Consider the following 22,333-nt stretch of genomic DNA (forward strand, 5'->3'; position numbering starts at 1 on the left):
ATTCAGAAAATTCATAGTTTATTGCATGCATACATTTTTCTGTGATTAAGATTAGATCATTATTTAATAGATAATGCACATAACTATGTAAGTAAGTATTGACTAAATTTGATTTGCATAACATTTTAAGTAATTTTCAATATTTAAATTGTCAGCTCAATATTTTTGGAGGAGCCCAAGAAAAACGTTGGGGGAATGTCCCCCTTGGACCCCCACAGACCCGGCCCTGGTTGGAACTGACTGCAATCCATTCAAACTAACTCAGACACTCTGCAGTCATCTGCTTACCTTTTCTGAAAAGAAATGATCACACTTTCCCAAATATACCTGGACTAGGATTACTGAAATACAGAACAAAATGAAATACAGTAAAACTACTGGAACACTCAACATATACATTAATGTATTTGAAATTTCCACGATTTTATCCAAATTGTCTTACAATGCATTCAAGGTAGATATTTAATTTGATCAGTATGTGTGTTTTTTCCGGGAATCGACCCCACGAACTTTAAATCAAGAACACAGCGCTCTATGAACTGAGCTAAAGCAATGATAAACAATCAAATAAAATACAATGAATCCTCAACACTAGTACTGAGGCACAGACATACTGAAATATGACAAATATTGATACACTGAAATATTGATAGCTAAAACAACACCCCCATGAATCATTGATTTTACATGAGAACTGTTGTTATCAGGTCAATGCGGTGGTCTTGCGAGGGATTTCATCGCGAGCTGTTTGTGTTCAGATCTGCCTGTTGAAATCAAACAGTTCTCGAGGCAGCAATGGCACCAAACCAGTGTTATTTCTTTCCCGCATGCGCTTGGAGAAACAGGGTGAGGAGCAGATTTTGACAACCGCCCACGTGGGAAACATGTTCTGCCAAAAAGGCGCATTTTTAAGAGGCTGGAACTGCTGAGCAGAAGGTCAGACATTTGATCAAAGCAGCTTTGAAACTCAAACCAGACCTGATCTGCCCAAAGCTGACATGACAAAAGGTACTAAAGACAGAAGATGAAAAAAACCACAAGTAGCCCACTCAGGTCTGCTGTTAAGTATATAATTATAAAGATAATTCACACTGGCCGAAAAAATGTTGGACACTTTCACACATACAAAATGTCACTGCATTGGACATTTCATAAATATATGTGGTGGGATTTAGAAGACATCACATAGATATAATAGTACTATACTTTGTTTTGACATTTTCTGGTTGGTGAATGTTTTTATGTTATTTGAATGCAGATGTACATCTGTGGAGACATTTATGATTTTTTTAATGTTATAGCCAGTGTATAATGCAAAACAGGACTGCATTCTTAAAGGGATAGTTCACCAAAATCATTTAATCACCTTCTTGAGATTTTCTTCTACAGAACACGAATGTAGAAAAACGTTGGTATCAAACAACACTTGCCTCCATTGACTTCCATTGTATGAACAAAAAACCACTGAGACATTTCTCAAAATGTCTTCCTTTGTGTTCCCCAGAAGAGTCATGTAAAGGTTTTGAATGACATGAAGGTTAAGAAAGTGATAATGTACAGGCAGCCGGTTGATATTGCATAAATAAGTCCCCACGGTGTGATCGCTTATTTCGCTATATCAGCCAGCTGTTTGTATATTATCCCGCTTATTGCCACTTGATCAAATAAACTGGACATGAAATGTGAATTTGAAATATTTTATTAGCTCATTTTTACCGAACGCAGGCCTTCGTCGAGTAAAAGCACTATAGTTCCGGTTTTAAGGTAAGAAACGATGTTCAAATGCCAAACAGGCAATTTTGTTGAATAATTTGTCAATATAATGTCGTATATGTTATTAAAAGACATATTTAATTTGTCAAAAAAAGCGACCAAAATGATTTGCAGCATACGGGTAACCGTGTGTTAGTTTTTAGCGGTTGTTAACTGGTAATGACGAACCTGCAAATCCCGCGACTGACCAATCAGAATCAAGCATTCCAACGAGCCGTGTAACACGATGCCAGATTATTCTGGTGTACTGTCCCTTTAAGGGAGAAAGCGAATAATTGGCATGGTAACAGAAAGCTTTTTGGTCAAATTTGATTTTATCATGCTTCTTCTTCTTCTTCTTCTTGTCAACAGCTGTAATTTCCACAAAAGTCTGAAGCGGTTACAATAATTGTAAAAAAGTGATAGAAGTATTCGAAAAAATGATGTATTAGAAAAATAGGCTTTACTTTGATGCAACAACAAGTAGATGACAAAAGTGCCTGTTCAACAGACCCGCATAATAGTACAAAAACAGATATAATTTACCACATCATGTGATAGAACAAACGAATAAAATAAAACACAAGAGTGCAGAATACAACTGAACGTATTAATACGAACAACTATAAACAATATATCCACTGAGACGCCAGCGTCAGGGAGCAATGAAGTTTATCGGACAGCGCCATCTGGTGGCACCTCTGAGAATTTAGGCATAAATGTCTGGAAGTTAAATCTTTTACATTCCGTTAAACTGAAAGATGCTACACGTGTTTCTCAACAGTGCGAACGATCTGCTACCGTGCGGGTTTATGTCAGAAGTGTCCGAGTCTTTTGGCGGATCTCACGGAAGTTCCGGTCCATACAGCCGATGAGCAAATCCTTTCCCACGCACGCCGATCGACCGTCACATCCCGGAGTTTGCAGAACAATAAACGTCGTCGTGGTCTGATAATAGTTTCATAATCAGTTTGTTCCTCCTCGTCTGTGGCTGTACGAACATCTCGACGCGCGATACAGACGGCTGCAGTTCCGCTTCTTGACACGTGATCTTCGGTGCCCTCTCTCTCTCTCTCCCAGCTGTTTTGGGTCGGTTTAGTCAGACTGCTGTTTAAAGTGACTCGAGACGTGCTCGTCGCTCTCGGGAGTTTTTACGCTGTCAGTGCGGACGATGCAGGTGGGTCGATGGAGGTTGAGCATCACGATGAGCTGTTGTTTCTCCGATTTCAGATCCTCAATCTGAGACTTCAGACCCGAGTTCAGCATCTCCAGCCGTTCAGACTCCTAATGGAACAAGAGGGAGTGTTTGGTCAAATTGCGTAATCGTACATTTTTGATCCAAATGATTTTTGTGGTCTCGCTTTATTTAACAGTGTAGCCTATATTTTAGAATCTGCGAAAGTCTTACTAGCAAACTTTGTTATTAGTTTGTTATTAAAGTCAAAATATGACATATAGTCCCAGTTAAATAGTAATAACGTGTAATTTATGTTCTTCCCTCTATTGAAATTTTTAAACGTGTACTTCAATATTTATATTTTTTGATAATTATCATATTTCCTTCTGCTCACCTTCTGCAGAAAGTCTGTTCTTTCCTTTTTTCTGTTCCGACAGCGAGCGGCTGCCACTTTATTTTTTTCTCGCCTTCTTTTCTTACGTTCGTCGTCATCATCGTCATCATCATCTGTCTGTGGGTCAGAATGTTCGGATCATTAGAAATGCTATTATTCGTTTATGTTTAGTCAAAGTTTCATTTGTGTCCACCAGGTGTCACTCTTGAACAGTTAAAGAGCCTTTACGGGTCAAAACTTTTTGAAAGATTCACAAATACCAGAATGTTTTGTATGAATATCTCTATCTTATTTTTCTATGTTTTTTAGACTTTAGAAACATAACATTTGTTTTTATGAACAAAGTTCAGCATAGTGGGTCTATACTGTTATTTAATTATTAAATAATAACAAATTAATCAAAAAACATTAGTCCTTATTTAACAATACAATTCAAAACAACTGAAAAATCTGAGATTACATGTTTCTATTATAAGATTATTTAAATCAGCTATCTGAATTATAAAATAAGAAAGCATTTCATTTTAAAGACAGACTTTAGTATTTTTATTAGTAAATGTTGTGTCGAGTTCTCACCTCACTCTTTATGATGCTGTGCGGTCTCTTGCCATGTCTGTTCAGGATAAGAGGAGACAGAACAGCGCCGAGGCTGTAAAGTTCTGCCAGTTTGAGTTGGTCTGTTAAAGTGGTAGCAGAAATACCAGCCAGTGGTCCGATGCTGGGCAGAGAACCGGCGGTGACCGAGGGATCAGGGATTTGACCAGGCATCATTACTAATTCAGAAAAATTCAGGTGTTATTGTTTTTGCACAAATGCTTTACAGATACATGCAACTAGAGTTGTGCATTTAAAAAAAATGATTATTCTATACTCCAAGTTTAACAATACATGTTTTTACCTTGGAAAATTTTAAAGAAAGACTGAGAAGCTAATATCAATGTCTTTACATGTCACAGCGGAAAGCCACAGAGAATAATGAAGTTTCCATGAGAGGAACGTAATCATTTTAAATGTGCATGTAAATGTGCTTCCCTGAGAGTTATAGGAAAACTTCAAGATTCCCAAGCACACAACAACACATACGCACAGTAAAACTGAGACTAAAAACAGATCTTGAACGGTCTGTAAGGCCCATTACAGGATTATGTAACAGTCAAACATGCTGCGAATTCTCCAAATGTTTCTGTCCTGCACAAACTACAACCTATCAGAATAAAAGCAACAGAGCTGAAAGCACAAATGCATATTCTCTCCTTTAAATGTTTCCATTCTTTCCTGATTGTCCTGTGGGTTTGTCTTAAGTGGTGATCTATGCATTTACAGTATATGTTCTTCAAATATGGATAGATAAATAAAATTACAGAGATACTACAGTACCATAGAATTTCATGAACGTAATCCTAATCTGTACAAATACTTTGAGACCTTGGAACATCTTTGCAAAACCGCAGAGTCTTTTTTTACATTTAACCACAATTATATGAATGTATAAATTCAGTATATCTCACTGTTTTAATACAGATTGTGGCTTCTAATGTGACTTTAGATAACTCCATGTATTGAAAATCAATAACAGTAAAAATATTAGTTAAAAAAAAGTTGCAATTTTGCAAGCTACAAAAAACTGCAGTACCATTGTCCATGTTCATAATTAAATATTGTGAATATTCTTATAATAAAAGAGTAAACGCATTAAGGAGTTATGAAGAAATATCATCCCCTCACTAAAAGTAAGTCTATATCCTTTGTAAATCTGCAATAATTCCGAGTGAATACGTTATTGGTTATGGTCTTTTGTTCAGATGGATCTCCACACCCTTATGTAACTGGAGCAAACATCTGCAGGCCGGATAAAACTTATTCGAGTCAAATGTTACAGATGTTTTCAAACCCGAAGGATCATTCGACATTTAAATAGCGTCTTGCTTCAACATATTTCGTGCTGTTATTGCTAACACTGTTAAAGGCCTGTATTTGTCATAAAACGATCACAACAGAATGGCAATAATGTAAAACACTTACTGTTTGTGCGCTCGAGGTTCGCGTCTGTTCGTCCGTTCGGTTCGTTTGTCTGTTCGCGTTGCATCAGCGCGACTTAAGTATCAGTGTGACTCTGGAATGCGGAACTCTCCGTCTTCTGACGTCAACAGACATTATAAAAATAAGAGAGAATGAGCTTTAGGCTCCGCCCCCTAGCAACCGAAAATATAAACACGGCAACGAGCGGGACTCCCTCTTGTCTGACGGGATATCCCATCAAAACAAACACGAGAGAAAATATTGACTCAGATAAGAAGCAGATTCGAGTTTCACTGCGAATATTTAAGATTCCACAGTTCTTGTAAATCAGCAGCAAAAAAATGATAACATTTTAAAGCGATGAAATAATAGCTGTAACCGACTGATGAATATTCCATCCAGATGGGATACTTTCGATGGAAAAAGTATGTTTGTATAGATTTTAATTTAAAAGGATTGAAAATATGTAAACTTGACTTTATATCTGTTTATGAAAGGCAATCATACAGAATGAGAAGATTTTAAAAGGTGTTTTACTTTAATGCAAAAATGCTTTCGCAATTTTAAAGATCCAGGAACTGCGATATGGTTCAACTCAAATAATAACATTGATAAAACTGAACCACAAAACCGTTTTAACAGTGTTTGTTATTTAATATTTGACTGTTGTAGCCAAATGACCGAACGTCTGACCCAATGGGACTACTTGGTATAATAAAGGTAAATAAATAAAAATAAAATGTATATGTAAGCCTGGATGAAAACGTGTAAAACAAATACATTTATGTATTAAGAATGTATGTATATATAATAAAACAATAATGTTATTTCATACTGCTTGAGGCTTGATACAACATATTGCATTAATAAACACGGCCTGAATCCAAACAACATTTAAAACAACACAGATTAAACATATAAACATACCAAATGAAGAAGTACTCTGTAGATTTAATTCTCCAAATTACACCCAAATAACAAATAAAGAAACATTAAAAACAGAACACTATAGTGGAACATAATGTCATAATATGCATTTGAGGAGAACTGATCTATACAGCCACTGTTGACAAACCTTTGATCGACATAATCCACGTTTATAACTTGTCTTGCTATTTTTACCTTGGTTAGTCATTTAAAGTGATACTCCACCCTAAAATGAAAATTAATTTACTCAGCCTTAAATTATTCCAAACCTGTATACATTTCTGACATTCATCCACTATCATTGAGGGAAAAATTATTGTATCATGTTTTGGTTGAACACAAAATTTGTTATTTTGATGAATTTTCGGAAAGCAAAAAGTTTTATGGCCCCTTTGACTACCATTAAAATGTTGCCTATGTTAGTCAATGATGGGTGGAGTCCTTCAAGTTTTCCTGTAGATAATATGATATAGTTTAGCCATGAGAGAAACAGACTATCTAACCTCATAATGTATATGACATTATATCGGGTTTGGCTGTCTGGAGCTGTTACTGTTACAATAAAACTTGTTTAGTTCCACTGCAGACTTTTTACACAAGATCAAAGCTGCAGACTGTCCAGACTGAAAATCCAGGCAAAATCTGAGCAAAGTGTTGTAGTGTATTTTAGCCTTTAATATCGAAAGTAACATTTTGAAAAAGCTGTGCTCTATATTTTAACCCAGTAAAATGTACAATTATGCCATTTGTTGTCATTAGGACCTCTATGCTAAAATTGTTGTATTTTATTGTGGTTTGTCTAGATATAACTTCTTGTGGTATTCATGGTTGTTACATTTCTAACAGTGAGACACCATTTTACGACCTGTAACATTTTAACAGGCAACATTTCACATGCGTTCCTTTTTACCTAGTAAGTGACATGCAGGCCAGATCATGTAAAGTAATCTCCGCTTTACGTCAGGTTTTATTTTACAATCATGACAGTCTGATTGTACATAATCTCTCATATATCACACCAATGTGAGAGAGGCGTTCACCTATAAAAGGCCATTTTATAAGCATACGTGCATCTCTTATACAGACTAAATACAACAGACTTGACTGGATATTTTTGTGTGCACTGAAACACTAACTATTTTAGACATACCGCAGACAACATCACCTTACAGACACAGACACACTTCCTCTTCTAGATTGGTTATCCGACAGCTTTATTGTATCATAGGTACAGTCATCAGGATTCATGAAGTCTGCGATTTTCAGTCTGGAGTTAAATGTAATTTAAGAGAAGTTAATCGTGTCGTTGAACTCAAGATCTTTGTCACACAGAAGCACTTTAAACATGGTTAAATGCCATTACCTATAATAAAACCACTGCAAAGTATGGCCTCAAATAACTTATTTATTTTTTAATGGAAGCAACTGATACAGTATAATGAATTGACTGACATTTAAAGCTTGATTAAAAGTTCTTCTGCCAAATTATATATTAGGTGTGCATTAATCCGAATTTATTCCATTTTAAAACACAGCTGAGCCAGATATATCTGCTTTATAATTGAATGTTTTAGTAGTTTTATTTATAACAGGAATTTTCCTGCATTTGTGGAAGGATGTTCATGTTCAGCACCTGATGTGCAATGCTGACTAAGGAACTTCTGCATCTGACGATCATATAAATAAACACTACAGAATGATGAACAGTTATTTCTTATCAACTCAAAGTGAGAAAATAGCAGCCAGACGTTGTTTCGACTTTTCGGAAATATGGCACAATTGGAAAGACAGTCATTTGAAAATGAACAGAAGGTCAAATATATTTGAATTCTGACTTACTGATTTATTTTTATGTATTATTCGGGGCAAAAATTATTTGTCAGTAACTTATTGGTTACATTTAATAATGTATGCAAAGACAGTATAAAAGAAGGTCTAACATTGTCAGGACACATGCAGAAACTCTCATTGATGGGAACTGAAGAGACATTTGATACACACAGCTGTAGGCCAGATTGCTGTATATGTGACTGTAAACTTAATTATTAAATAGATAGTTTAAGTCTGGGATGATGATACAGGGCCAATGCAGTGTATCAGTTCTGTTTACTGTTGAGTAAAAGTATGTCACCTAAATAGGGTTGATCAAATTAGGTTAATAAAATGTAATCAAATTAAATTGATAAAACCTAAACCTATAATAGGTCACTACATTTTTTTATTTAAAATATGTCTTCTTATATCTTATGTAAAGTGAATATAGTATATCTGCATGTTATGTGAATCTTATTAAAACTGCATCCTGAATTATTCAAGAATGAAGGGTATTTTTTGGGCTGCCCGTTCACCGAGCAGACTCAGCAGACTGTTTAGCCCCAGAACATGTTGACTAAAACAACTAAAATATTTTACACGCTATAAAATATTTTATATAACAAATACAGAATATGAATCTGTATCAATAACCTACAAATTACTGATATGTGTACAACAACGAAACATCAATATATCTTTGGGTCCAAAATACAATTGTTATGTAAGATTGGGCGCTATTTCGGTCACTAATCAAATATAAGCAAATGTGTGACACTGCCCATCTTAACTCAGACAAAAGGTCAGATTGTCTTGCTTGCATTGAAGCGGAAGATGCTCTTTGAAGCATTCTCAAATCATGATAGAATTGCATGGATCACCAGGTTTTGCTCAGATATGTGGAGTGCATGCTTGCTCCAGTGAGTCTGTTTGTATAAAAAAGCAGCATTCAAAGCCTGCTATAATTTATTCAAAAGTGGATAATAGGCTAAATAAAAACACAAGTCGTTTAACATGTTTGGACTCCAATGATTAATACGGTGTGAAATAAATAAGAAGTTACAGGCATTTCGAAATCTGCATTTACAAGAACACAGTGTTTATGGATTAACAGTTCGTATGGCTTGTATGCATAAGAGTTTAGCCACACAATGTTTTATCGTGTTTTTCTATCAAATTAATTCATTTTAGCAGTGCAGTCACGAAAACATTACGTAAATATGGAAAGGAAAAAAATGCAAACGCGCTTTATTTTGTTACAAACTTTTCTCTTCGACCATGAATAAACGCTTTAAATATAGGCTACATCTGATGACCAAGTCAACACATTAAGACACGCGTCGATTGTTTAATAGCGGTAAATGCGTATAATGTACATTTAGCAGAAGCTATTATCCAGTACCCGTAACCTACCGAGCTGTCTCTCCGCTGCCCCTCCCCTCTCTCTCTCTCTCTCTCTCTCTCTCCCTCTCTCTCGCTTCCGGAAACCTTTCACTGGCGAAACGAGACACTGGTGTTTCCATAGAGACAGAACAACATCGCGTTACATTTCCAAATTTGGGCACGGAAAGCCGTGTCAAAAAAAGCTGCGTGCGTAGAAATACGCACTGACGTCATGCTCTTTACGTTTACGTCCCAGGTGGAGAGAAACATTCCGACCGTGATAGACGTGTCAGTATCGATAAATCGCTGTGGGGTGAATCTATACACAGATATCTTCAAAATATACGTTTTTAGAAAATCGATATGAACGGGGTGACGCAAGACACGCGCGGATGCGTGACACTGCTGTTTTGGCGCTGTAGAAACGATCGGTGTGCAAAAAATAAAGGTGATTTTTCGCGTGGACATGTTGCATGTGCAATGTTAACCTGTTTTGTTCTTTATTGAGAGAAATGAGACGTTTGCCATGAAAAAAGCAAGAGACGCAACACTCCACACATTTTTCTTTATTTTTCCCTTATTTCTTTCTTTGTTAATAAGAGACATGCGAGACCACTGAAAGGGAAGTAGGATGAGCAATGTGCATAATGATTGATTTTTTGCCACCATGTTCAGGATCACATGTTTAACAATACCACAAAATACAAGCTTTTATTCAGTTAGTCGCACACTTAGACACTGTGTACCACACTGCACGGTACAGCACAAAATCACCTGATACAGTTACACGTACCTACAGGTACAAAAGTGCATGAACTTTATAAGCAGGTCTTTCGAATGAACAACGATACTTTTAACGTCTGGAAGCAACATATCTGGTACACAAGGGACTTCATAGGATCACAATACATTGTGTGTCTTCATAATTTTTTCACATGCAATTCCCAATATTCTGAAGTGTTGAACCCATTTTTGGAACATTTTGCATTAGGGTTTTTTCGGTTCATCGACAGCTTCGGGTAAGGTGTTTAACATCATTGACATATTCCCCTTTTTCATAATTTCATAAATTCAACAAGATATCTTTGGCAGCATTAGTCTTGCTCAACCCCTCTTTGTTGCTCTCATGTTTCTCCAAATCTGCACCATTGAAGCTGAAAACAGGCACAGTGTTGCTGCTGCTGCTACAGGTGGGGCTACATGTTGGAGAGGTGATAGGTTCTAACCCGCCTCCCATTGACATGTACAGGGTTTCCCATTCGCTCAAACCCAGAGAGCTTGTGAGATCGATATCTGGCACCAACAAATCCATGTCATCACTGCTGTCGATCACATCGCGTATGTCTTCCATGGATACATCCCTCATATCAATGTACGGTTCCACCTCAACGGCTCCCAGTTCTGCACTGGAACACAGCAGGACGTCAGAGTCCCCGAAAATCGCACCGCAAGGGGGTTCGGCTTGCTGGGGGGTGGTGGGCACCTGGTTAGATTCTGAGGTGGTGTCTGGGGATTGAGGGGGTGTCTGGTCCTCCTGGGCTTGAATCTTCTCCGTTGTTTCTCCTTCTGTATCCTCTGTGATTTTACAGTGGGGTTCGTGAGCAGAAAGAATGAGCTCCAGCCTTTTTTTCTCCTTTAACAGACTGTCGATCTCGGACTGCAGAGCTGCTTTGTCTTCCTCAAGACTGTCGGTTTCCTGAAAACACGTAGTGTTTAACAACGTCATGCAGAAACCTCACAGGTTATCGGAACAAAATCAGATGCCTTGATTTGTAAAACTTACTGCTTGGAGACCATTGGTTAGTTCTCGTCTGCGATTTCGACACTTGGCAGCTGCAAGTTTGTTCCTCTCTCTTCTGATTCGCTTCCTCTCCTCTTCCTCTGGAGAAAGCTAAACCACGAACGCGTCCACACACGCACATACATGTTATAGATTGCTGAATGTGAAATCCTTGAGAAAACAGTAATCTCATGCAGAAAATACATTGAGAAAACCTTAAAAAATGCATATTTACCTGTTCTTTCGTCCCCTTTTTCCTGCATGTGAAAGTCTTTCGAGTAGCCTTCGAGTTGTCTTTGAAGCGAGATGTGCTCTGTGGTCTTTCATCTCTCGCAGCGCTGCAGGGTGACACTGAAGAGATGTCCGTCGACAGGACCATCCACTTCAGGTCTGGAGCTGAAGCTACAGCAGTGACCGTGGGAACAAAGGGATCATCGGCTGCCTCTGTGTTTAAACACTCATCCTTCTCAATACCTGCCTCCTAAATCAGAGCATAGAACAATATGTAGTCATTTTATATGCTCAACAGTATGCTCATGCTCAATATTTTTCCAAAATTGGATATAAACAGAATTTCAATCAAGAGGGTGTGAAGCAAATTGAAATAGTCTAGTTAGCATGCAATTCGTTTTACCTGCGTATCCTTCATCTGAGGGTCTGATGCGTGCAGCTCTTCCTCTGCAGACACCTGAGAGACACTCCGACACGCGTGTACGTTTTTAGGCATCACTCCTGTCAGACCACACAAAGAGATGAAGAGAGCGAGATTAATGTGTGACTAATGTCACCGATTGTAGGTTTTGCGGTATTTTTTTCAAATCTAGATTTTGGTCACTACGCTAGGAGGCATCAGCCATCAGCGCTGGTTCTTGTTATAGTGAGGCAGATTTTTATGAATGAAAACTGTGAGACGAGACTGTACCACTGATCCGGAGGGGAGACGGCCAACACGACCCGTGTATACTGCATTTCACATATTTCCCTGCTTTTAACATTTTAATTCATTTCGTTCAATCTTACAGTGCCAAGCTATTGCGTAACCTCATCTTTGTGGTAGATAATGATGTTAAAGCTTTCACGTGAATGAATAGCATACGTCATTTTACGTGCTTTGTTTGCAGTCCGTATGCTGTGATAACATTTGCATATTACAGAGATATACAGTTTAATATCCCAAATGCGATGAAGCATATTATCCATTACATTAAGATGCGCACTTGATATCATCAATAGAAAAGAAGGTGGTATTTAGGAAACGCAAAAATAAAAACTAGCAGATGACATAAAGATGTGTGATAACAACCAGAGGAATGTTGTGATAGTTCAACCGCGCCCTTGCTATTAAAAGTATGATTTTTTCTCGCATCCATTGTCAATTACAATGATGGATCTCCCACTCAAAGCGCTCCAGCAACAACACTGTCGCTAATGTGAGCAGCCAATCAGAGAGCAGCGTGTCCTGGCCATATTTGGCGTATCCGGTGTGCAGCAGCGCTACTGCGGCACAACCTATTTTTATCATATCATTCTTAATTCAATGACATTCTTATGACGACATATTCACCAAGTATCCCAGATTAGCGAAGTGTGTGTTTCCCGTTAAAGGTATACTGCTGGTAAACATTTCTTATTATTTTCTTGTTAGGCGCATGTAACATCAGGCTTTTTTATTTTCTAATATGGCCTACGCTTGAGCTGGAATAAAACTCTGTTGTTCGTATCCATGACCTGTGTGAAAATGTCTATTCATAGTGCGGATGAGGTAATCCCGCTTTCACATGATGGCGAGGGGCCTCCCTGCTGTCAGCGGTCCAAGTGTTTCCCGGCAGAACCGCCCCTGGCTTCTGATCTGTCCGTGTCCTCATGGACGGAAAGAGGCGTTATGCAAATAATAAGTGAATGGTCAACGCAAATGCATTACACAAGTATTGTCGGTAAACTGTCGAGAATATTTGCCCACAGACAACAGTGCCATTACACTGGCAACCAAACATAATTTGATTTGATTTCAGTCAAATTCATATTACAAGATTGTTCCGGCTACCTCATAGTGGACATAAACAACGCTTGTGTGTTCGTTTACTGCTGGAAACAGACGTCTGTTGTCAACAGGTGAAACAGATTTGCACAGGTTCAGGTTGCAGTGACGTCAGTGGGAGAGGCGTCGCTCAGACAACGCGGAAGATCAAACAAAACACGCGCAGAAAAGTGGAGCAGTGAACGTGACGTAACATGGGAACGCTGGTGGAGCTGTTTTTAGCTGTTAATTCATAACAAAGGTCATCTTTTCGAGTAATGATTACCTTTGGGTAATCGTGCAAACATACCATGACTGAAAATATAGGCCTGTATAGAACATTTTAGTTACACTTCAGAATACATACAGCGCTCGAAAGGTATTATAAATAACCCAAAGGGCGAATATAGGTGTTTAAATAAACATTATTAGAACACGTGGCTTGGTCTTATCGTTGTGTTCAATTGATTTGTCTCTTAGAATCTTAATTTTCTGTGGTTAACTGTGCCCGTGGTTAATTCATAACGTGATCAATGACGCAACGTTAGGCTCTTAAAGACAAACTCAGCATTCTAGTAACCAGGGAATCCTCAAAACCTGCTGATGCTGTTATTCACACTTCTAGCCCATACGTAGCTTTGTAGGTTACAGTTCGGGCATGTATTACGCACTATAGCCTATACGCAAAGGAACGAACACTGCCTAAGGCCATGAATGTCGTCTGTGGTTTGTAAAAAGTATGAACCGTGACAACACAACATTGATGAACTCTGTTTGAAGGTGAACTGAAACAAACGATTTTGTATCACTAATAAGCGGATGCTAAGTTTATATAAAATGCTATAAAGGTCTAACAAGAATTAAAATCATACGGGAGTAGTTTCCTAAGAGTATCCAAAGCAGACTTTATTTTGTTTTTGACAACACTGTTACTCGAAGTATTCTCGAAGTATCTTTACATAATGCTCTACACTGCACAGAGTATTTCCCATCAGCGCTCCGCCTGTTCAGGATGCATTCCATATAAGGTAAATGACGTCTTGGGATACCCTGCTATGAACTTCGTGCATTCAGTCCCGTTTTTGCTAAACTCTTCATCTATGAACCATATATCTAATATTTTCTGTACGTTCTAAGACCATTGGCATAATGTGTATTTTAAACCGTTACGTTTTATTCCGGAAAATGTGGTTTTTAATGTTTAAACGCAATTAATGGAACATAATCGCCACGCCCTCCCTTGACGTCAGTCGGAGATTCACATAAATACTGCGCCAGCGCTCAGGCTCACCAGTCAAACTTTGGATACCGACAGAGAAGAGAGCAAAAGACGAGCAGGGAACTAACCGACTGCAGTTATTTCAACACGCTTTTCTGGATATTTAAGCACTGGATAGATTTTGCTTCTCGACATTTGACAGGATGATGTTTACCAATCTTAACACCGACTGTGACGCTTCTTCACGGTGCAGCACGGCGTCACCGAGCAGCGATAGTCTCGGGTATTACCCGGTCAGCCAGACTCCGGTATATATCACTCTTACTTATATTTTACATTCACAATTGTAGAGTTAATCATCCACAAATTATGTTTGAATTGTAGTTTAATTGTGTTTCGAAGAAATTCGAGTAGTCAAGGCACCTTAGGAATAAGCTTTACAAGCATTATTATATAGGCCTACTCGTTTGTTCAGTAGATTAAACGTGTGGTTCTTTTTGTCACGTTTTTAGGAGTTCACAGATCTGAGCCTCTCAAGTGCCTCTTTCGTGCCAACCGTCACAGCGATCTCTTCATGCCCGGACCTGCAGTGGATGGTTCAGCCCATGGTTTCATCTGTGGCGCCATCCAACGGCGAAACTCGGTCCTACAACCCAAATCTGAGCCCTTACTCCAAAATGAGGGTCACTGGAACAAAAACCCCGGGTTCAAACAAGAGAGCCAGAGCTGAACAGGTAAATAACGCATTGATTTAATAGATTAAGAGATTATTCTGTATTCTTCGTATTTTTTATATATATATGACTATGCAGGAGGTAAAATGTTCATATTATTGCTTTTGTAGATTTCACCTGAGGAGGAAGAAAAGAAAAGGGTCCGCCGTGAAAGAAACAAGATGGCTGCAGCAAAATGCCGCAACAGAAGGAGAGAACTCACTGATACACTGCAAGCTGTAAGTATTCCTCACATCCCTGCTTTCTCAAAATCTTTAAAGACCAAATTATCTACAGAATGTCCCCGTAGTGTCTCAAACAATCTGACAGTCCTTCTCTTTGCTCCAACAGGAAACTGACACACTTGAGGATGAGAAATCCGCCATTCAAAATGACATTGCTAAGCTGCTCAAAGAGAAAGAGAGGTTGGAGTTCATCCTCGCTGCGCACAAACCCATCTGCAAGATTCCCTCCGAGATGGCCGTCAGCTTTCCAGAGCAGTCGGGTTCTACAGTCGCCTCAAAATCGGTCCCGGAGATTCACAGCGTTACTACCTCAGGAGTGTTGACGCCCAACAAACCAGTCACAACCTCTTCCAGTACCTCGCTGTTTTCAAGCACACCCTCCACCGACCGCTTTAACTCCATGGTCAGGATCTCCAACCTGGAGCCCACCATTGAAGAGTCTCTGGAGCTCTTGGCCAAAGCAGACCTTGAGACTGCTCGCTCTGTTCCTGATGTGGACCTGTCCAGTTCTCTGTACGCTCAAGACTGGGAGCCACTCTACACGTCGGCTAATAACGACATGGAGCCACTTTGCACACCTGTTGTCACCTGCACCCCGGCCTGCACTACCTACACGTCTTCCTTTATGTTCACCTACCCAGAAAATGACGTCTTCCCCACCTGCGGGCTGGTTCATCAAAGGGGCAGCAGCAGCAACGAGCACTCGTCTGACTCCCTGAATTCCCCAACCCTCCTCACTCTTTGAGAGTCCACTATAGACTATAAGCATTCGAATTCTGACAACTTGATATAAAATGGCTACGCAAGGCTGCAAAGAAAAGAACTGACTCTATCAAGCAATCGTTATTGCTTCCTATATTTATCGAAACCGTGCCTGCCAAATGTAGCAAGATAAGCATGGATAAACTAATTTTACATTAATGATGTATGTTAAGTTAAACTAATAAGTCTTGAGTTTATTGGTGCTAGATTAAATAGTTGTATTAGTGTTCCGAGCAATAGATAACTAACTTGTTTTGCCTCTATGGTTGATTTTGAATGTGTGAACTTTATTTACTTAAATGTGTGCTGCCTCACCATTGCATTTAATGGTCCTCTAATGTCAAAGTATCAAGTTTTCTGTGAAAACGTAGTCTTTAATTTCTAGGATTTTTATTTTTGTACTGAAATGTGTGAACGTGATAATCGTTTGCAAAACTAGACAATAAATATTAAATGTACAATATCTGTGTTGCATTTGTTTTACTTTGATCAAGACCAACTTTAGACTCAAATGGCAATTGCATATCAGTCTAATGTGACATCAAAATGTGTTCGTTTCTGTTCCGCTTTTCCTTTCTCTGTTAATCGAATTTACCGAAAGTCAAACTATTCTGTGAAGCAATGCGACTGGGATTTTAAAATGAGCCATGACTTAAAGCTGCAATCTTTGGGATTATATCCTTTAACAAATATTGCAGCCAAATAACTGAGGAAATGACGCTCTTAATGTGCGTAAGAGATGGTGATGCAATCACACTGTTGCGCCTTGGTCACTTCCTTCCCTTTTCATTCTTATCACAGTTACACCCATTTGAAGAAAGAGGGAGCAGCTATAAAACTTCGACTGTTTTGCTTCACCCTCCCTCACAGCCACATATTTGTTGTTTTAGATCCTCTATTTTGTTATTAAATTGCTTATTTGGATGAAAAGGCTTTTGAACCATAGAACACAAAAGTAAATGAGACATATTAAAGTACCAGAATGAAAATCAGATGCTAAAGAAATGAAATCTAAAATTGATAGAGGTTAAGTTCAAAATTACCGCTTTTAATCACAGCCAGTCAGCGACAGTTGTGGCAATGACGTGGAATGTAATAATTCTGTCTAATAATACAATTGGCAGACCCCCGAGAGAGGCAGAGACATAAATAGCAGGTGCGCTGCCTCCACCATCAGCATCAACGGGAGTAAAATTAGAACACGGTGACGCCAACCTGCGTCGATGCTGCAGCCCAGGGGAGAAAACAGGCAGGCAATGAATGCTGGAGAAGAGAAAAAAAATAGAAGAAAAAGTGGGAAAAAGAGAGAGAATCCAAGCTAAAGATAGACCATAATGCATTCCCGTCTCACTTAAAATGGATAGATACAGCTGGACTGCCGCCATTTCCTACATCAGCTATATGGAAATTATTTAACAGAGCCATGAGCAGAACAGATTTTTAAGAGAAAAAAACTTCACAATCATTATTTTATATTTGAGATTACATATTTTGTGTTGCATTTAATTTCTTTATGTCTTATATTACTCCTTGTTATTACTGTTTACTAATTTCTATATAGTTTTATAAGTTATATATTCGATTTTTCTTTCTACCTAGTTATTATATTCTACATTATGTTGGGTGCTTCATTTGTATTGTGTTCACAGGTATAAGTTTCCAGTGGTCTCATTCTCAAGGTTCATAGTAACGGCACATAACAATGTTGTGAAGCAGTGATTTTCCACTGTCTTTGTTAGTATAATAACACCTGCTCAATGTGTTTTTATTCAGACAGAGTTAGAATGAGCGATGTAACTCTATAATGGAGTTATAGCATCTAAACGTAAGATTTTTCGCCATAATGAACTATGTTCATTTTATATTATCATCACTTCATCTCATGCCTGCTGTTCTTCCCTTTCACCCATGATACTAGATATAAGTCGGATAGTTAGATCTATCATTTTTGGTGTATGAAGAAGATAAAACAACACTAGGGCACCACAATGGATCAATATCAAGATTAGTATATATAATGATATCTATCCAGAGTTAGCTGATTTAGGTTATAGGTTAAGTTTTCTATAGAGAACCCACTATGTTGGTAGTAAGAGGGGGTTATGTTTGTAAACAACTAAGTAATTTTCATTTTTGGGTGAACATTACTTCAACCCCCTAAGAGTCACAGCCCTTTCTGAGCATATACATGCAAACGTATACTGTTGGAACTAAAATAGCTGTAACTGCATGAATTCTTTGGAATACAGACCTAAGGTTGGTCTCGTCTGAAAGAAAAAAATGGCAAGATTATTGCTGAAAAGAAATCACAAAATAAAATAAAACAAATCAAAGTTATTTTAGGTTCTGTTTATTGCAATAAAAATGTTAAAGTTTATCTTTAAAAATAAATGCAAAATATCAGCACAAAATTTGTATTTGTCAAAGTCCCAAGTGTCACCAAGTGTTGTTTCTAATTAATCTTCTTGATACACCAAATAATGACGTGTCTGTGAGTCTTTCAGTCTCTGTACCATGAAAATCCACTAGGGGCCCTTTGAAATCTGACATTTGATCACAAAAGACATTAAGATGCTTTTTCACTTTTTTTCACTTTTCAAATAATCAGACACAATGAAAAAATACAAAAGCACACAAGCATGCAAACAAAACAATAAAAAAAACACGAAATCTGCATCAAACTATATTTTTGATGCCCATTTATTTTTGAATCAATTATCATTTATGAATCAAATTAGTCAAATCAAGTCAACTTTATTTATATAGCGCTTTTCACTATTTTTATTGTAATCAATTACTCTTCCTACATGAATTATTTGATAAAACACTGATCAAATATGTGTTCTAGAGTATTAGACCTTTCCAACGATATAATTTTTTAATGATAAGATAATAATTTACATGCAAAGTATTGAATTAAAATATGTGTATTGAAGTAGGTACATTTACATGATGCATAGACAGACTTTGATTGAAAAATGTATTAGTAAATCTTGAAAATAAGATCAAGAAATGTTAGTTCCTTTTAAGTGACAAAGTTTACTTATTTTAACAAATGGAACTTTCTATTAAAGTATTATCAATCCTTTGCGATTTATTTTTATGTTGTACAGACTAGGGCTTTTGCAGAGACCACGACCTGCCAGCTAATTCATTGATATCTGTGAAGTAATAGGGATGTTTAATACTTAATGTTTTTTAAATTCCTTCACATTACCAAAATACATATGCCAAAAATAAAAATTTCAACATTTTTATTTGAAAAAAATGTGGTCTAAGGAGCACTGTTTTACTCGCGCATCTCCACAAGGTGGCCCCGGGTTTCGGAGACGCATCAGAATCAGTGCGCGTGCGCCGTCCGAAGGCGCAGGCGCAGTGGGTCGAGTGTCCGGGGCCTGCATCAGTGGAGCGATCGGCTCATCATGGCGCGGTTCGGTGTGTTGTTGCTCCCGCTGTTACTAACGTTCGTCGTTCAGTCCGTCGTGTCGATCTCTTTCTACCTGCCGGTGCGCAGCAGAAAGTGTTTGCGGGAGGAGATTCACAAAGACGTGCTCGTTACCGGAGAATACGAGATCAGCGAGCAACCGAACACGAAAACCAACCTGAAGGTGACGTCACTACAACTCTACGGGGCTTAACGATATTAAAATAAAAGCAGATAATCACGAAAGCGAAAATCAAACCACGTAAACACGTTCAGACTGAGTGTTCGGTCACTCGCGGTGATTTTAACGAATCTTTTGGTTATAAATCTAGGCCGTATGCTAGCGCTACATGGCGCTTCCTGGTTGGACGGTCGTTTTATGACACCTATAATGTGTCTATGTTGCTTTAAGTAACGATCAGCTCATTAAATTACTTCAGTTAATCTGATTAAAATGAGTTTTGCTGTTTTTAACTTGTTTAAGGGGTATATGTGGATATGTTTGTGTTTTTTCCGGATCTCATTGAATGGGATTGTAACACGTCATTCTTTTACACACACAGGCATTGGACAGAATCAACCCTTTACATTTTAGTTTCAGCTCTGAATGTTTGCGTTGACCACGTGTTTTAGGTATTTACTAAATAAGAAGTATTTTACTCAATGTTGTTAGATTACGGATTCCTCTGGACACATCCTCTACTCGAAAGAAGATGCTACCAAGGGCAAGTTCGCCTTCACCACAGAGGATTACGACATGTTTGAGGTGTGCTTTGAAAGCAAGTCTCAAATGGGTGAGTATATCTGCAGAATAACTCCTTCTCATAAAGCCTTTTTACTCCTTCCTTTAAGTCTTTCTTGAGTCTTTTAAAACTTTGGTTTTCAAATGGAGCAACTTGGCGAACATATGTTAGGTGAACATATGTTAAGCAGAAACTGTTATAGCATGTAGGTATGGGGGGGGATGTTCGATAAATAAATATCGTAGGATCATGTATACGTTCGTTCAGAGACAAGTTCTAGATGTAAACGTGTGATTTGTTAAATTGCTTATTTTTCCCTGTTTTTTAGGAATTGGAAGAACTCCAGACCAGCAGATCAACTTAGACATGAAACATGGTGTCGAGGCCAAAAATTACGAAGAGGTTTATATCAGTTAGTTTTTCTTACATGCTTTTAGTTGGTCTTGATTGGTATTTTAATTTGTTTTAGAATGACAATTAAAATGTGTGGTTTGACTATTATGTTGATATTTTGTGAATCACTTCTTCGTTAATTGTTTAAAATCATTCTGATGTTTTCGCTTTGTTCAGATTGCCAAGGTAGAAAAACTGAAGCCCCTGGAGGTTGAGCTCCGTCGGCTAGAGGATCTGTCCGAGTCCATCGTGAATGATTTTGCTTACATGAAGAAGAGAGAGGAGGAGATGAGAGACACAAATGGTAAGATTCAACATTGAAATGTTGATTGAAGAGGATGTCAGGACGATTTGAAATGTCATTTTTAGGGGAAATGTTTTATGAGTCTTATAAACATAGCGGAAACATCAGCGATAAGTTGTAAAGTGTATTCGAAGACACTTTGACCTGCTAGTTTTGTTATCTGGCCCAGGATCTGTTTCATGTGTTGATTTTCCATTTGTCGTGTCTTACAGAATCCACCAACACACGTGTGCTGTACTTCAGCATCTTCTCCATGTGCTGTCTCATTGGTCTGGCCACGTGGCAGGTGTTCTATCTGCGTCGTTTCTTTAAGGCCAAGAAGCTCATTGAGTAAATCCTGCTTGAACAATCAGGGACAGAGAACTTCTTCCTGACATCACAACCTTCGGCCCCTGACATTTGCTCTGCCTCGGCAATTTATTCCGGTAGCCAAAGGCAACTTGAAGTTTATCGGAAGTGGACGTGCATCAGGGAATTCTCTTGGAATGATTGATGCTTGGCGGCCAAATTTGTCTTTTCAGTGCATTTTTGATACAAGATCACTCAGTATAATTTGGGGAAAAAAACACACCAAGTTTTTGTTCATTTCTATTTTTTTGCAATTTATTTATATAAAATGACAGCACAAGCCCCTGTAACAGCTAAGAGACGTGCACCCGTTCTGTGAGAGAAACTAAAAACGTTCTTTGTGGTCATCGGATGTTTGTTAATAATTACTCTTGATTCAGTGCTTATATTGTACTGCTTTAATCAGTTTTTTTCTGGAAATGAATGATTGTGACACCCTTTGCATACAAAGTTCTCATGAACCGATTGTTGACTGATGTGTTTGACTGTCAATTCTTTGTTAAAATGACTAGTGTTTGGAATTGCAAAGCCATTTTAAAAGTCAAAAGGAAGTCCCACACCCTGCAATTGAAGCGAGTAAAGGCACATCAGCGCTTAAAGCTGTCAAACATCGTTCTAACTAAATGGATTTACTTAATTTTTTTAACCGTTTTATTTTGTGAGGTTGCATCTCTTTTTAGTGTGTGTGTAGAATCTAGCTTATGGGGAAGGTTGAGTTGATGTTCTTTTTTTGTTGTTGTTGTTAGTTTTTGGTTTCTCCACAGATGAAAATAAACATTGTTAAACACAACTTTCATTGGTCTTGCGGTTAAAGCTAATGTAAAATGCCCATTATTTTAGTAATATTAAAGATTTGCTTATGGGTTCAACCCTTATTGTGACAAAATTCAGACCATGCAATACTTGCGGTTAGTATTTCTC

The 22,333-nt window shown here is 38.1% G+C and overlaps 4 protein-coding genes across 5 annotated transcripts; 2 read left to right on the forward strand and 2 right to left on the reverse strand.

The window, feature by feature from the left end:
• Positions 1-1,050: 1,050 nt before the first annotated feature.
• On the reverse strand, positions 1,051-5,461 carry jdp2b (Jun dimerization protein 2b). Its single transcript, XM_079475403.1, has 4 exons — positions 5,346-5,461; positions 3,900-4,096; positions 3,324-3,440; positions 1,051-3,036 (listed from the first exon to the last, which is right to left on the reverse strand). The coding sequence occupies exons 1-4, from the start codon at positions 5,407-5,409 to the stop codon at positions 2,848-2,850; spliced, it is 567 nt and encodes a 188-aa protein (XP_079331529.1). The 5' UTR covers positions 5,410-5,461; the 3' UTR covers positions 1,051-2,847.
• Positions 5,462-9,969: 4,508 nt separating this feature from the next.
• LOC306904259 (protein c-Fos) lies at positions 9,970-13,449 on the reverse strand. 2 transcript variants are annotated; one of them, XM_079474054.1, is made up of 5 exons: positions 13,289-13,449; positions 11,879-11,976; positions 11,480-11,725; positions 11,248-11,355; positions 9,970-11,160 (listed from the first exon to the last, which is right to left on the reverse strand). In XM_079474054.1, exons 2-5 carry the CDS (start codon positions 11,969-11,971, stop codon positions 10,528-10,530), a joined length of 1,080 nt encoding a protein of 359 aa, XP_079330180.1. In that variant the 5' UTR covers positions 11,972-11,976; positions 13,289-13,449; the 3' UTR covers positions 9,970-10,527. The 2 variants fall into 2 exon arrangements, with proteins under 2 accessions (XP_079330180.1, XP_079330181.1); XM_079474055.1 differs by lacking the exon at positions 13,289-13,449 and having other exon boundaries at positions 10,015-11,160; positions 11,879-12,226.
• Positions 13,450-14,553: 1,104 nt separating this feature from the next.
• Positions 14,554-16,663, forward strand: fosab (v-fos FBJ murine osteosarcoma viral oncogene homolog Ab). Its single transcript, XM_079474592.1, has 4 exons — positions 14,554-14,788; positions 14,993-15,214; positions 15,325-15,432; positions 15,545-16,663. Exons 1-4 carry the CDS (start codon positions 14,684-14,686, stop codon positions 16,181-16,183), a joined length of 1,074 nt encoding a protein of 357 aa, XP_079330718.1. The 5' UTR covers positions 14,554-14,683; the 3' UTR covers positions 16,184-16,663.
• A 2,842-nt stretch (positions 16,664-19,505) lies between these two features.
• Positions 19,506-22,202, forward strand: tmed10 (transmembrane p24 trafficking protein 10). Its single transcript, XM_079474507.1, has 5 exons — positions 19,506-19,808; positions 20,298-20,418; positions 20,696-20,769; positions 20,938-21,064; positions 21,277-22,202. The coding sequence occupies exons 1-5, from the start codon at positions 19,623-19,625 to the stop codon at positions 21,396-21,398; spliced, it is 630 nt and encodes a 209-aa protein (XP_079330633.1). The 5' UTR covers positions 19,506-19,622; the 3' UTR covers positions 21,399-22,202.
• The last annotated feature ends 131 nt before the right edge of the window (positions 22,203-22,333 follow it).

The sequence above is a fragment of the Barbatula barbatula genome (genome assembly GCF_947034865.1).
Source record: "Barbatula barbatula genome assembly, chromosome: 15".
In the NCBI taxonomy this organism is placed as follows: Eukaryota; Metazoa; Chordata; class Actinopteri; order Cypriniformes; family Nemacheilidae; genus Barbatula; species Barbatula barbatula.